The sequence below is a fragment of the Camarhynchus parvulus genome, unplaced genomic scaffold (assembly GCF_901933205.1).
Source record: "Camarhynchus parvulus unplaced genomic scaffold, STF_HiC, whole genome shotgun sequence".
Taxonomy (NCBI): domain Eukaryota; kingdom Metazoa; phylum Chordata; class Aves; order Passeriformes; family Thraupidae; genus Camarhynchus; species Camarhynchus parvulus.
The window spans coordinates 46,683-62,175 of record NW_022148743.1 but is presented as its reverse complement, the minus strand read 5'-3'; the positions used below and the strand labels follow the sequence as shown (position 1 = coordinate 62,175).

Genomic DNA, 15,493 nt, shown 5'->3' with positions numbered 1-15,493 from the left:
AAGATTTTGGGGATTCTTCTCCTCCCATTTATTATCCCAAACTTCTGCTGGCTCCGGTTTGAACTGGTTTGAACTGGTCTGAACTGGTCTGGACTGGTCTGAACTGGTTTGGACTGGTCTGGACTGGGAATGGCTCCCAGTTTGATCCAATATCAATGAGAAAATAAAGGAATTTTTCACAAATTTTGGAGATTTTGGGGATTTTTCTCCTCCCATCTATTATCCCAAACTTCTGCTGGATCTGGTTTGAACTGGTCTGGACTGGTTTGAACTGGTCTGGACTGGTCTGGACTGGTCTGAACTGGTCTGAACTGGTCTGAACTGGTCTGGACTGGTTTGAACTGGGAACGACCCCAAGAAATAACGAGAACAGAACAGAATTGATCCCGGATTTGGGGGATTTTTGGGATTTTTCTCCTCCCATTTATTATCCCAAACTTCTGCTGGCTCCAGTTTGGACTGGTCTGAACCGGTTTGGACCAGTTTGGACTGGTTTGGACTGGTCTGCGGCGCTCTCAGGCGTGCAGGAAGCGGTTGAAGGCGTTGTAGGCGGACTCGAGGTCGAAGAGCATCTGGCGCACCTGGGAATCGTCCAGCTCGTCCGAGGCCGACATCGCGCTCAGCGTCTGCAGCCTGGGCAAATCCCAGAGAAAATTCCCAAAGTTATAAAAATAAAATCCTGAAATTCCCCTAAAAATCCCCCAAATTCCCGAATTTCCCTCCCAAATCCCCCAATCCCAAACTCGTCCTGCTCAGCGTCTGCAGCCTGGGCAAATCCCAGAGAAAATTCCCCAAAATTATAAAAATAAAATCCTGAAATTCCCAAAAAAATCCCCAAATTCCCAGAAAATTTCCCAAAAAAATCCCCAAATTCCCAGAAAATTCCCCCCAAAAAATCCGAAATTCCCCAAATTATTCCCAAATTATTCCCAAAAACATCCCCAAAATATCCTGGAAATATCCTCAAAAAATCCTAAAAAAACCCTAAAAAAATTCCTTAAAAAATCTCAAATCATCCCCCCAAAATTCCCAAGAAATTCTCCAGTAATTTCCTAAAATTTTCTAGAAAAGTCCAGAAAACAAAATCCCAAATTTTCCCCATACTCCTGAAAAAGTCCTGAGAAATTCCTAAATTTTAAAATTAAAATCCTGAAATTCCCCTAAAAATCCCCAAATTCCCAGAAAATTCCCCCCAAAATCCCCAAATTCCCAGAAAATTTCCCAAAAAAATCCCCAAATTCCCAGAAAATTCCCCCAAAAATCCCCAAATTCCCAGAATTTCGCTCCCAAATCCCCCAATCCCAGAATCCCAAACTCCTCCTGCTCCGCATTTGCAGCCTGAGGAGTTCCCAGAAAAAATTCCCAGAAAATTCCCCAAATTTTAAAATTAAAATCCTGAAATTCCCCTAAAAATCCCCAAATTCACAGAAAATTCCCCCCAAAAAATCCCCAAATTCCCAGAAAATTCCCCCAAAAATCCCCAAATTCCCCGAATTTCCCTCCCAAATCCCCCAATCCCAAACTCGTCCGAGGCCGACATTGCGCTCAGCGTCTGCAGCCTGGGCAAATCCCAGAGAAAATTCCCAAATTATTCCCAAAAATATTCCCAAAATATCCTGGAAAAATTACTAATAAAAAACAAAAAAAAATTTTTTTAAATCTCTAAAAATTCCCCAAAAATTCCCAAAATTCCCAGAACTTCCCTCCCAAATCCCCCAATCCCAAACTCGTCCTGCTCAGTGTCTGCAGCCTGGGCAAAATCCCAGAGAAAATTCCCAAAATTATAAAAATAAAATCCTGAAATTCCCCTAAAAATCCCCAAATTCCCAGAAAATTCCCCCCAAAAATCCCCAAATTCCCAGAAAATTCCCCCCAAAAAATCCAAAATTCCCCAAATTATTCCCAAATTATTCCCAAAAACATCCCCAAAATATCCTGGAAATATCCTGGAAAAATTCCTAAAAAAACCCTAAAAAAATTCCTTAAAAAATCTCAAATCATCCCCCAAAAATTCCCAAGAAATTCTCCAGTAATTTCCTAAAATTTTCTAGAAAAGTCCAGAAAACAAAATCCCAAATCTTCCCAATATTCCTGAAAAAAGTTCTGAGAAATTCCCCAAAATTATAGAAATAAAATCCTGAAATTGCCTTTAAAAAATCCCCAAATTCCCAGAAAATTTCCCCAAAAAATCCCCAAATTCCCAGAATTTCGCTCCCAAATCCCCCAATCCCAGAATCCCAAACTCCTCCTGCTCCGCATTTGCAGCCTGAGGATGTTCCCAGAAAAAATTCCCAGAAAATTCCCCAAATTTTAAAATTAAAATCCTGAAATTCCCCTAAAAATCCCCAAATTCCCAGAAAATTCCCCCAAATTTTCCCAAATTCAAAAAAAATCCCCAAATTCCCAGAAAATTCCCCCCAAAAAATCCAAAATTCCCCAAATTATTCCCAAAAATATTCCCAAAACCATCCCCAAAATATCCTGGAAATATCCTGGAAAAATTCCTAAAAAACCCTTAAAAAAATCTCAAATAATTCCCCAAAAATTCCCCCAAAATTCCCAAGAAATTCTCCAAAAATATCTCCAAACTTTCCTAGAAAAGTCCAGAAAACAAAATCCCAAAATTCCCAAAACCATCCCCAAAATATCCTGGAAAAAAAACCCTCAAAATATCCTTAAAAATCACCCAAAAAATCGTAAAAATACCCCAAAAAATTCCAAAAAATTCCCAAAATTCCAAGCAAAAGAATCCCAACATTCCCAAAAAATTCCCTTCGAATTAAAAAAAAAAAATCCAAAAAAATTCTCCAAAAAAAATCCCAAAGCTTTCTAGAAAATTCCTGAAAATTTTGAGGAAAAACAATCCCAAATTTTCCTAAAATTCCGGGAAAATTCCCCAAATTATTCCCAAAAATATTCCCAAAACCATCCCCAAAATATCCTGGAAATATCCTGGAAAAATTCCTTAAAAAACCTTTTTAAAATCTTTTAAAAATCTCCAATAATTCCCCCAAAATTCCCAAGAAAGTCTCCAAAAATTTCCCCAAATTTTCTAGAAAAGTCCAGAAAACAAAATCCCAAATTTTCCCAATATTCCTGAAAAAAGTTCTGAGAAATTCCTAAAGTTTAAAATTAAAATCCTGAAATTCCCCTAAAAATCCCCAAATTCCCAGAAAATTCCCCCAAAAATCCCCAAATTCCCAGAATTTCGCTCCCAAATCCCCCAATCCCAGAATCCCAAACTCCTCCTGCTCAGCATTTGCAGCCTGAGGAGTTCCCAGACAAAATTCCCAGAAAATTCCCCAAATTTTAAAATTAAAATCCTGAAATTCCCCTAAAAATCCCCAAATTCCCAGAAAATTCCCTCAAAATTCCCCAAATTCCCCGAATTTCCCTCCCAAATCCCCCAATCCCAAACTCGTCCGAGGCCGACATCGCGCTCAGCGTCTGCAGCCTGGGCAAAATCCCAGAGAAAATTCCCAAATTATTCCCAAAAATATTCCCAAAATATCCTGGAAAAATTACTAATAAAAAACAAAAAAAAAAATTTAAAAATCTCTAAAAATTCCCCAAAAGTTCCCAAAATTCCCAGAACTTCCCTCCCAAATCCCCCAATCCCAAACTCGTCCTGCTCAGTGTCTGCAGCCTGGGCAAAATCCCAGAGAAAATTCCCAAAATTATAAAAATAAAATCCTGAAATTCCCAGAAAATTCCCCAAATTCCCAGAAAATTCCCCCCAAAAAATCCCCAAATTCCCAGAAAATTCCCCCCAAAAAATCCCCAAATTCCCAGAAAATTCCCCCCAAAAAATCCGAAGTTCCCCAAATTATTCCCAAATTATTCCCAAAAACATCCCCAAAATATCCTGGAAATATCCTCAAAAAATCCTAAAAAAACCCTAAAAAATTTCCTTAAAAAATCTCAAATCATCCCCCAAAAATTCCCAAGAAATTCTCCAGTAATTTCCTAAAATTTTCTAGAAAAGTCCAGAAAACAAAATCCCAAATTTTCCCAATATTCCTGAAAAGTCGAAAAGTTCTGAGAAATTCCTAAATTTTAAAATTAAAATCCTGAACTTCCCCTAAAAATCCCCAAATTCCCAGAAAATTCCCCCAAAATCCCCAAATTCCCAGAAAATTCACCCAAAAAATCCAAAATTCCCCAAATTATTCCCAAATTATTCCCAAAACCATCCCCAAAATATCCTGAAAAAAACCCTGAAAATATCCTTACAAATCACCCAAGAAATCGTAAAAAACACCCCAAAAAATTCCCCAAAAAACCCCAAATTCCAAGGAAAAGAATCCCAACATTCCCAAAAAATTCCTCTCCAAATTCCAAAAAAATCCTCCCAAAAATTCTCTAAAAAATCCCAAAATTTTCGAGAAAATTCCTGAAAATTTTGGGGAAAAAAATCCCAAATTTTCCTTAAAAATTCTCCCAAAAATTCTCCAAAAATTCAAAAAAAAAACCCCAAAATTTTCTAGAAAATTCCTGAAAATTTTGGGAAAAAATGTCCCAAATTTTCCTAAAATTCCTGAAAAATTCCCCAAACTATTCCCAAAAATATTCCCAAAAATTCCCAAAAAATCTCTTAAAAATCCCCAAAATTCACTAAAATTCCCCTGAAATTCATCCAAAAAGTAAAACAAAAATCCCTCAAAATCCCCCCAAAAATCTCACAATTCCCAAAATTCCCTAAAAATTTCCCAAAAATCCCCTTAAAATTCCCCAAATATCAAATCCCCTAAAATTCAAAAAAAATCCCTAAAAATTCTCTTCAATCCCTCAAAAATTCCCCAAAATACCTTCAAAAAATCTCCAAAAAATCCCCCAAAATTTCCCCCAAAAATTTCCTAAAAATCTGTAACATTTAAAAAACAAATTCCCCAAAAATTCCCAAAAAATTGAAAAAATCCCAAAAATCCCCCTAAAAATCCCTCTTAAAACCTCCCCAAAACCCCCCAAAATTCCCCTAAAAATCCCCCAAAATTCCCCTAAAATCCCCCAAAATTCCAAAAAAAATCAAAACTTTTTCAGAAAATTCCCCCCAAATTCCCCCTAAAATGAAATCCGCAAAAATCTCACCCAATTTCCCCAAAATTCCCAAAAAAATCCTAAAAAACCCCCCAAAAAAATCCCTCAAAATGCGCCAAAAATCCAGCAAAATTCCCAAAAAATCCTAAAAATCAAAGTCAAAAAATCCCAAAAAAATATCCCCCAAAATTTTCCCAAAATTCCTCCAAAAATCCCCAAAAATCCCCCAAAATTTCTCCAAAATTTCCCCCAAATCCCCAAAAATCTCCCAAAAATTCTCCAAAATTTCCCAAAAATTCTTCCAAAAATTCCCAAAATTTCCCCAAAATTCTTCCAAAAATCTCCCAAAAACTTCCCAAAAATCCCCGAAATTTCTCCAAAATTTCTCCAAAATTCTTCCCAAAGTCTCCCCAAAATTCTTCAAAAAATCTCCCAAAATTTCCATAAATTCTCCCAAAAATCCCACAAAATTTCCCCAAAATTCTTCCCAAAATCTCCCCAAAAAAATCCCAAAATTTCCCAAAAATCCCTCCAAAATTTCCCCAAAATTTCCCCCAAATTTCCCCAAATCCCCCAAAAATCCCCCCAAAATTCCCCAAAAATCCCCAAAAATTCCTCCAAAATTCCCCCAAAAATCTCCCAAAATTCTTCCAAAATCTCAAAAAAATTCCCAAAATTTCCCCAAAATCGCCTAAAATTTCCCCCAAATTCTTCCAAAAAGCTCCCAAAAATCCCAAAATTTCCCCAAAATTCTTCCAAAATCTCCCCAAAATTTCTCCAAAGTTCCCCAAAATCTCCCCAAAATTCTTCCCAAAATTCTCCCAAAAGATCCCCCAAAATTCTTCCCAAAATCTCCAAAAAATTCCCAAAAATCCCCCCCAAATTCTCCAAAATTCTTCCCAAAAATTCTCCAAAGTTCCCCAAAAGTCTTCCAAAAATCTCCAAAAAATTCTTCCAAAAATCTCTCAAAATTTCTCCAAAATTTCCCCAAAAGTCTCCCAAACATCCCCCAAAATTTCCCCAAAATTCCCCAAAAATCTCCCAAAATTCTCCCAAAAATTCCCAAATTTTCCCCCAAATCCCCCCAAATTTCTCCAAAATTTCCCCTAAATTTCCCCAAAATCCCCCCAAAAATTCCCCAAAATTTCTCCAAAATCCCTAAAAAATCCCCCAAAATTCTCCCAAGAATCCCCAAAATTTCTCCAAAATTTCCCCAAAATTCTTCCCAAAGTCCTTCCAAAAATCTCCCCAAAAATTTCCCAAAATCTCCCCAAAATTCCTTCAAAATTTCTCCAAAAATGCCCAAAAATCTCCCAAAAAATTCCCCAAAATTCCTCCAAAAATCCCCCCAAAAATTCCCAAAATTCCCCAAAATTCTTCTGAAAACTTCCCCAAAAATTCTTCCAAAAATCCCCCAAAATTTCCTCAAAATTCTTCCAAAAATTCCCAAAATTCTTTCCAAAATTTCCCCAAAATCCCCCAAAAAATCCCCCAAAATTTCCCCCAAAAATTTCCTACAAATCTGTAACATTTAAAAAAACAAATTCCCAAAAAATTCCCAAAAAATCGAAAAAATCCCAAAAATCCCCCTAAAAATCCCTCTTAAAATCTCCCCAAAACCCCCCAAAATTCCCCTAAAAATCCCTCAAAATTCCCCTAAAATCCCCCAAAATTCCAAAAAATCCAAAACTTTTTCCGAAAATTCCCCCAAATTCCCCTAAAATGAAATCCCCCAAAATCTCCCCAAAATTTCCCCCCAAAATTCCCAAAAAATCCTAAAAAATCCCCCCAAAAAATCCCTCAAAATGCACCAAAAATCCCCCAAAATTCCCAAAAAATCCTAAAAATCAAAGTCAAAAAATCCCAAAAAAATATCCCCCAAACTTTCTCCAAAATTTCTCCAAAATTTCCCCAAAAATCCCCAAAAATCCCCCAAAATTTCTCCAAAATTTCCCCAAAATCCCCAAAAATCTCCCAAAAATTCTCCAAAATTTCCCAAAAATTCTTCCAAAAATTCCCAAAAACTTCCCAAAAATCCCTGAAAATTCTCCAAAATTTCTCCAAAATTCTTCCCAAAGTCTCCCCAAAATTCTTCAAAAAATTTCCCAAAATTTCCCTAAATTCTCCCAAAAATCCCACAAAATTTCCCCAAAATTCTTCCCAAAATCTCCCAAAAATCCCTCCAAAATTTCCCCAAAATTTCCCCAAAATTCCCCAAAATTCCCCAAAAACCCCCAAAATTCCCCAAAAATCTCCCAAAATTCCTCCAAAATTCCCCCCAAAATCTCCCCAAAATCCTTCCAAAAATCTCCCAAAATTTCCCCAAAATTCTTCCAAAAATCTCCCAATATTCTTCCAAAATCTCCCCAAAATTCTCCCAAAAGATCCCCCAAAATTCTTCCAAAAATCTCCAAAAAATTCCCAAAAATCCCCCCAAATTCTCCAAAATTCTTCCCAAAAATTCTCCAAAGTTCCCCAAAAGTCTTCCAAAAATCTCCAAAAATCCTCCAAAAATTCCTAAAATTCTTCCCAAAATTTCCCCAAAATCCCCCCAAAAATCCCCCAAAATTTCCCCAAAATTCTCCCAAAAACTTCCCAAATTTTCCCCCAAATCCCCCCAAATTTCCCTTAAATTTCCCCGAAAATCCCCCAAAAAATTCCCCAAAATTTCTCCAAAATCCCCAAAAAATCCCCCAAAATTCTCCCAAGAATCTCCCAAAATTTCTCCAAAATTTCCCAAAAATCCCCAAAATCCTCCAAAAATCTCCCCAAAAATTTCCCAAAATCTCCCCAAAATTCCTTCAAAATTTCTCCAAAAATGCCCAAAAATCTCCCAAAAATTCCCCAAAATTCCTCCAAAAATCCCCCAAAAAATTCCCAAAATTTCCCCAAAATTCTTCTGAAAACTTCCCCAAAAATTCTTCCAAAAATCCCCCAAAATTTCCTCAAAATTCTTCCAAAAATTCCCAAAATTCTTTCCAAAATTTCCCCAAAATCACCCAAAAAATCCCCAAAAATTTCCCCCAAAAATTCCCAAAAATCTGTAACATTTAAAAAACAAATTCCCCGAAAAATTCCCAAAAAATCGAACAAATCCCAAAAATCCCCCTAAAAATCCCTCTTAAAACCTCCCCAAAACCCCCAAAATTCCCCTTAAAAATCCCCAAAATTCCTAAAAAAAAATCCCCCAAAATTCCAAAAAATCAAAACTTTTCCCAAAAATTCCCCCAAATTCCCCTAAAATAAATCCCTAAAAATCTCACCCAAAATCCCCAAAATTCCCCAAAAAATCCTAAAAAATCCCCCAAAAATCCCTCAAAATGCGCCAAAAATCCCCCAAAATTCCCAAAAAATCCTAAAAATCAAAGTCAAAAAATCCCAAAAAAATATCCCCCAAACTTTCTCCAAAATTTCTCCAAAATTTCCCCAAAAATCCCCCAAAATCCCCCAAAATTTCTCCAAAATTTCCCCAAAATCCCCAAAAATCTCCCAAAAATTCTCCAAAATTTCCCAAAAATTCTTCCAAAAATTCCCAAAAATTCCCCAAAATTCTTCCAAAAATCTCCCAAAAACTTCCCAAAAATCCCCGAAATGTCTCCAAAATTTCTCCAAAATTCTTCCCAAAGTCTCCCCAAAATTCTTCCAAAAATCTCCCAAAATTTCCCTAAATTCTCCCAAAAATCCCACAAAATTTCCCCAAAATTCTTCCCAAAATCTCCCCAAAAAAATCCCAAAATTTCCCAAAAATCCCTCCAAAATTTCCCCAAAATTTCCCCAAATTTCCCCAAATTCCCCCAAAAAATCCCCCCAAATTTCCCCAAAAATCTCCCAAAAATTCCTCCAAAATTCCCCCAAAAATCTCCCAAAATTCTTCCTCAAATCTCAAAAAAATTCCCAAAATTTCCCCAAAATCGCCTAAAATTTCCCCCAAATTCTTCCAAAAAGCTCCCAAAAATCCCAAAATTTCCCCAAAATTCTTCCAAAATCTCCCCAAAATTTCTCCAAAATTCCCCAAAATCTCCCCAAAATTCTTCCCAAAATTCTCCCCAAAAATCCCCCAAAATTCTTCCCAAAATCCCCCAAAAATTCCCCAAAATCCCCCAAAATTCTCCAAAAATTCTTCCCCAAAATTCTCCAAAATTCCCCAAAAATCTTCCAAAAATCTCCAAAAAATTCTTCCAAAAATCTCTCAAAAATTCTCCAAAAATTCCCCAAAATCTCCCAAACATCCCCAAAATTTCCCCAAAATCCCCCAAAAATCTCCCAAAAAATTCCCAAAATTTTCCCCCAAATCCCCCAAAATTCTCCAAAAATTCCCCTAAATTTCCCCCAAAATCCCCCAAAAATTCCCCAAAAAATCTCCAAAATCCCCAAAAATCCCCCAAAATTCTCCCAAGAATCTCCCAAAATTTCTCCAAAATTCCCCAAAATCTCCCAAACCTCCAAAAATCTCCCCAAAAATTCCCAAAATTTCCCCAAAATTCTTCTGAAAACTTCCCCAAAAATTCTTCCAAAAATCCCCCCAAAATTTCCTCAAAATTCTTCCAAAAATTCCCAAAATTCTTTCCAAAATTTCCCCAAAATCCCCAAAAATCCCCCAAAATTTCCCCCCAAAATTTCCAAAAAATCTGTAACATTTAAAAAAACAAATTCCCAAAAAAATTCCCAAAAAATCGAAAAAATCCCAAAAATCCCCCTAAAAATCCCTCTTAAAATCTCCCCAAAACCCCCCAAAATTCCCCCCAAAATTCCCCTAAAATCCCCCAAAATTCCAAAAAATCAAAACTTTTTCAAAAAATTCCCCAAAATTCCCCTAAAAATCCGAAATCCCAAAATCTCACCCAATTTCCCCAAAAATTCCCCAAAAAATTCTAAAAAACCCCCCAAAAAATCCATCAAAATGCACCAAAAATCCAGCAAAATTCCCAAAAAATCCTAAAAATCAAAGTCAAACAATCCCAAAAAAATATCCCCCAAAATTTCTCCAAAATTCCTCCAAAAATCTCCCAAAAATCCCCAAAAATTCTCCAAAATTTCTCCAAAATTTCCCCCAAATCCCCAAAAATCTCCCAAAAAATTCTCCAAAATTCCCCAAAAATTCTTCTAAAAAATTCCCAAAATTTCCCCAAAATACTTCCAAAAAATCTCCCAAAAATTCTCCAAAATCACCCCAAAAATCCCCCAAATTTCTCCAGAATTTCCCCAATATTCTTCCAAAAATCTCCCCAAAATTCCCCAAAATTCTTCCCAAAATCTCCCCAAAAAAATCCCAAAATTTTCCCCAAATTCTCCCCAAATTTCCCCAAAATCCTCCAAAAATCCCCCAAAATTTCCCCAAAATCTCCCAAAAATTCCTCCAAAATTCCCCCAAAAATCTCCTCAAAAATTCCCAAAAATCTCCCAAAATTTCCCCAAAATTCTTCCCAAAATCCCCCAAAATTCTTCCACAAATCTCCCAAAAAATTCCCAAAATCCCCCAAAATTCCCCCAAAAATCCCCCAAATTTCCCCAAAAATCTTCCCAAAATCTCCCCAAAAAAATCCCCAAATTTCCCCAAAATCCCTCCAAAATTTCCCCCAAATTTCCCCAAAAGTCCTCCAAAAGTCTCCCAAAAATTCTCCAAAATTTCCCCAAAATTCTTCCCAAAAAATCTCCCCAAAAATTCCCAAAATCTCCCCAAAATTCTTCTGAAAATTTCCCCAAAATTCTTCCGAAAATAGCCCCAAAAATTCCCATCATTTCCCCCAAATCCCCCAAAAAATCCCCCAAAAATCTCCCAAAAATTCCTCCAAAAATCCCCCAAAATTCCCCCCAAAATCCCCCAAAATTTCCCCAAAATTCTTCCAAAAATCTCCCAAAAAATTCCCCAAAATTTCCCCCAAAAAACCCCCAAAATTCCCAAAATTTCCCCAAAATCTTCCCAAAAAATCTCCAAAAAATCCCCAAATTTCCCCAAAATCCCTCCAAAATTTCCCCCAAATTTCCCCAAAAGTCCTCCAAAACTCTCCCAAAAATTCTCCAAAATTTCCCCAAAATTCTTCCCAAAAAATCTCCCCAAAAATTCCCAAAATCTCCCCAAAATTCTTCTGAAAATTTCCCCAAAATTCTTCCAAAATCCCCCCCCACAATCCCCCAAATATTCCCAAACTTTCCCAAAAATCCCCCAAAATTCCCCCCAAAATTCCCCCAAATTTCCCCAAAATCTCCCAAAAATTCCTCCAAAATTCCTCCAAAATTCCCCCAAAATCTCCCAAAAAATTCCCAAAATTTCCCCAAAATTCCCCCAAAATTCTTCCCAAAATCCCCCAAAATTCTTCCACAAATCTCCCAAAAAATTCCCAAAATTTCCCCAAAATCCCCCCAAAAATCCCCCAAAATTTCTCAAAAATTCTCCCCAAAATTCTTCCCAAAATTTCCCCCAAAATTCTCCAAAATCCCCCCACAAAATCCCCCAAAAATTCCCAAAATTTCCCCAAAATCCCCCCAAAAATCCCCCAAAATTTCCCCATAAATCTCCCAAAATGTCCCAAAAATTCCTAAAATTTTTAGAAAATTCTCCCAAAATTCTGCCAAAATTTCCCCCAAATTCTTCCCAAAATCTCCCAAAAATCCCAAAATTTCCCCAAAATCCCCTAAAATTGCCCCCAAATTCTTCCCAAAATCTCCCAAAAAACCCCCAAAATTTCCCCCAAAATCCCCCCAAAATTTCCCCCAAATTTCCCCAAAATCCTCCAAAAAATCCCCCAAAATCTCCCAAAAATTCCTCCAAAATTCCTCCAAAATCTTCCTAAAATCTCCCAAAAAAATCCCAAAATTTCCCCAAAATCCCTCCAAAATTTCCCCAAATTTCCCCCAAAAGTCCCCAAAAATCTCCCAAAATTCTCCAAAATTCCCCCAAAATTCTTCCCAAAAACCCCCAAAAATTCCCAAAATCTCCCCAAAATTCTTCTGAAAATTTCCCCAAAATTCTTCCGAAAATACCCCCAAAAAAAATTCCCATGATTTCCCCCAAATCCCCAAAAATCCCCCAAAAATTCCTCCAAAAATTCCCCAAAATTCCCCCAAAAATTCCCCAAAATTTCCCCAAAATTCTTCCAAAAATCTCCCAAAAAATTCCCCAAAATTTCCCCCAAAAACCCCCAAAATTACCAAAATTTCCCCAAAAATCTTCCCAAAATCTCCCCAAAAAAATCCCAAAATTTCCCCAAAATCCCTCCAAAATTTCCCCCAAATTTCCCCAAAAGTCCTCCAAAAGTCTCCCAAAAATTCTCCAAAATTTCCCCAAAATTCTTCCCAAAAATCTCCCCAAAATTCCCAAAATCTCCCCAAAAGTCTTCTGAAAATTTCCCCAAAATTCTTCCGAAAAAACCCCCAAAAATCCCCAAAATTTCCCCAAAATTCTTCCAAAATCCCCCCCCACAATCCCCAAAAATTCCCAAACTTTCCCCAAAAATCCCCCAAAATTTCCCCCAAATTCTCCCCAAAATTCCCCAAAATCCTCCAAAAAATCCCCCAAAATTTCCCCCAAAATCTCCCAAAAATTCCTCCAAAATTCCTCCAAAATTCTCCCAAAAATCTCCCAAAAAATTCCCAAAATTTCCCCAAAATTCTTCCCAAAATCCCCCAAAATTCTTCCACAAATCTCCCAAAAAATTCCCAAAATTTCCCCAAAATCCCCCAAAAATCCCCCAAAATTTCTCAAAAATTCTCCCCAAAATTCTTCCCAAAATTTCCCCAAAAATTCTCCAAAATCCCCCCACAAAATCCCCCAAAAATTCCCAAAATTTCCCCAAAATTCTTCCAAAAATACCCCCAAAAATTCCCATAATTTCCCCCAAATCCCCCAAAAAATCCCCCAAAAATCTCCCAAAAATTCCTCCAAAAATCCCCCAAAATTCCCCCAAAAATTCCCCAAAATTTCCCAAAACCCCCCCAAAATTCCCAAAATTTCCCCAAAATCTTCCCAAAATCTCCCAAAAAATCCCCAAATTTCCCCAAAATCCCTCCAAAATTTCCCCCAAATTTCCCCAAAATTCCCCAAAATCCTCCAAAAATCCCCCAAAAATTCTCCAAAATTTCCCAAAAATCTCCCAAAAATTCCTCCAAAATTTCCCAAAATTCCCCAAAAATCTTCCCCAAAATTCCCAAAAATCTCCAAAAATTTCCCCAAAATTCTTCCCCCAAAATCCCCCAAAATTCTTCCACAAATCTTCCCAAAAAATTCCCCAAAAATTCCCCAAAATTTCCCCCAAAAAATCCCCCCCAAAATTCCCAAAAATCTTCCCCAAAATTTCCCCAAAAATTCCATTTCCCCAAAATCCCTCCAAAATTTCCCCCAAATTTCCCCCAAATTTCTTCAAAATTCCTCCAAAAGTCTCCCAAAAATTCTCCAAAATTTCCCCAAAATACTTCCAAAAAATCTCCCAAAATTTCTCCAAAATTTCCCCAAAATTCTTCCCAAAAAATCCCCCCAAAAATTCCCAAAATCTCCCCAAAATTCTTCTGAAAATTTCCCCAAAATTCTTCCGAAAATACCCCCAAAAATTCCCATCATTTCCCCCAAATCCCCCAAAAAATGCCCCAAAATTTCTCCAAAATTTCCCCCAAAATTCTTCCCAAAATCTCCCAAAACCCCCCAAAATTTTAAAAATCCTCCAAAAATTCCCCAAAATTTCCCCAAATTTCCCCAAAATTCTCCCAAAATCCCCCAAAATTTCCCCCAAAATCTCCCAAAAATTCCCCCAAAATTCCCCAAAATCTCCTAAAAAATCCCCCAAAATCTCCCAAAAATTTCCCCAAAATTCTTCCCAAAAATCCCCAAAAATTCTTCCACAAAATCTCCCAAAATTCCCAAAATTTCCCCAAAATTCCCCAAAAATACCCCAAAAAAAAATTTTCCCCAAATTCCCCAAAAATTCTTCCCAAAATTTCCCCCAAAATTTTCCCCCACAAAATCCCCCAAAATTCCCAAAATTTCCCCAAAATTCCCCCAAAACCCCCCAAAAATTCCCAAAATTTCCCCAATTCCCCAAAATCTCCCCAAAAATCCCCCAAAAATTCCTCCAAAATCCCCCCAAAATTCCCCCAAAATTCCCCAAAATTTCCCCCAAACCCCCAAAAATTCCCCAAAAATTCCCCAAAATTCTTCCCAAAAATCCCCAAAATTTCCCCAAAATCTCCCCAAAATTCTCTCCGCAAATTTCCCCCAAAATCTTCCAAAAGTCTCCCAAAAATTCCCCAAAATTTCCCCAAATTTTTCTCCCCCCAAAATTTCCCCAAAATTTCCCAAAATCTCCCCAAAATTCCCCCAAATTCTCCAAAAAAAAATTTCCAAAAATCCCCCAAAAATTCCCCAAAATTCCCCCAAAATTCTTCCAAAATTCCCCCACAATCCCCAAATATCCCCAAATTTTCCCCAAAATCCCCAAAATTCCCCCCAAATTCTCCCCCCAAAATTTTCCCAAAAATCCCCCAAAATTCTTCCCCAAAATCTCCCAAAAATTCCCCCAAAATTCCCGCCAATATCCCCAAAAATTTTTTCAAAATTCTCCCAAAATTCTTCCCAAAATTCCCCAAAATTCTCCAAAATCCCCCCAAAATCCCCCCAAAATTTCCCCAAAATTTCCCCCAAAATTCCCCAAAATTCTCCCCAAAATTTTCCCAAAATCCCCCCAAAATTTCCCAAAATCCCCCCCAAAATTCCCCCAAATTTCCCAAAATTTCCCCAAAATCCCCCAAATTTTTTAAATTTCTCCCAAAATTTCCCAAAATTCCCTAAAATTTTTTGAAAATTTTCCCAAAATTTCCCAAAAAAAAATTTCCCAAAATTTCCCCAAATTCCCCCAAATTCCCAAATTTCCCCAAATTTCCCCCAAATTCTCCCCCAAAATTTCCCCCAAAAAATTTTTCCCCCAAAATTTCCCAAAATTCTCCCCAAAATTTTCCAAAATCCCATCCCAAATTTCCCCCAAAATTCCCCAAAATTCCCCCCAAAATTCCTCCAAAATTCCCCAAAATTTCCCCAAAAATTTTCCCCCAAATTTCCCCCAAAATTTTCCCCCAAAATCCCCAAAATTCTTCCCAAAATCTCAAATTCTTCCCAAAAAATTCTCCCCAAAATTTCCCCCCCAAAATTCCCCCAAAATTCCCAAACCCCAAAATTTCCCCAAAATCCCCAAAATTCTCCCCAAAATTTCCCCCAAAATCCCCCAAAATTCCCAAAATTCCCCCAAATTTCCCCCCCAAAAATTTCCCCAAAATTCCCCATAAATCTCCCAAAATGTCCCAAAAATTCCTAAAATTTTTTGAAAATTCTCCCAAAATTCTGCCAAAATTTCCCCCAAATTCTTCCCAAAATCTCCCAAAAATTCCCCAAATTTCCCCAAAATCCCCTAAAATTGCCCCCAAATTCTTCCCAAAATCTCCCCAAAAACTTCTCCCCAAAATCCCTCCAAAA

The 15,493-nt window shown here is 37.1% G+C and overlaps 1 protein-coding gene across 1 annotated transcript in view; it reads right to left on the bottom strand.

Moving 5' to 3' along the window:
• Positions 1 to 386: 386 nt before the first annotated feature.
• Positions 387 to 15,493, bottom strand: part of VPS28 (VPS28 subunit of ESCRT-I) — a 36,768-nt gene continuing 21,661 nt past the window's right edge. The window contains exon 9 of the mRNA XM_030970806.1: positions 387 to 633. Within this exon, the coding sequence (XP_030826666.1) occupies positions 516 to 633 (118 nt within the window). The 3' untranslated portion in view covers positions 387 to 515. The remainder of the gene's footprint in view (positions 634 to 15,493) is intronic.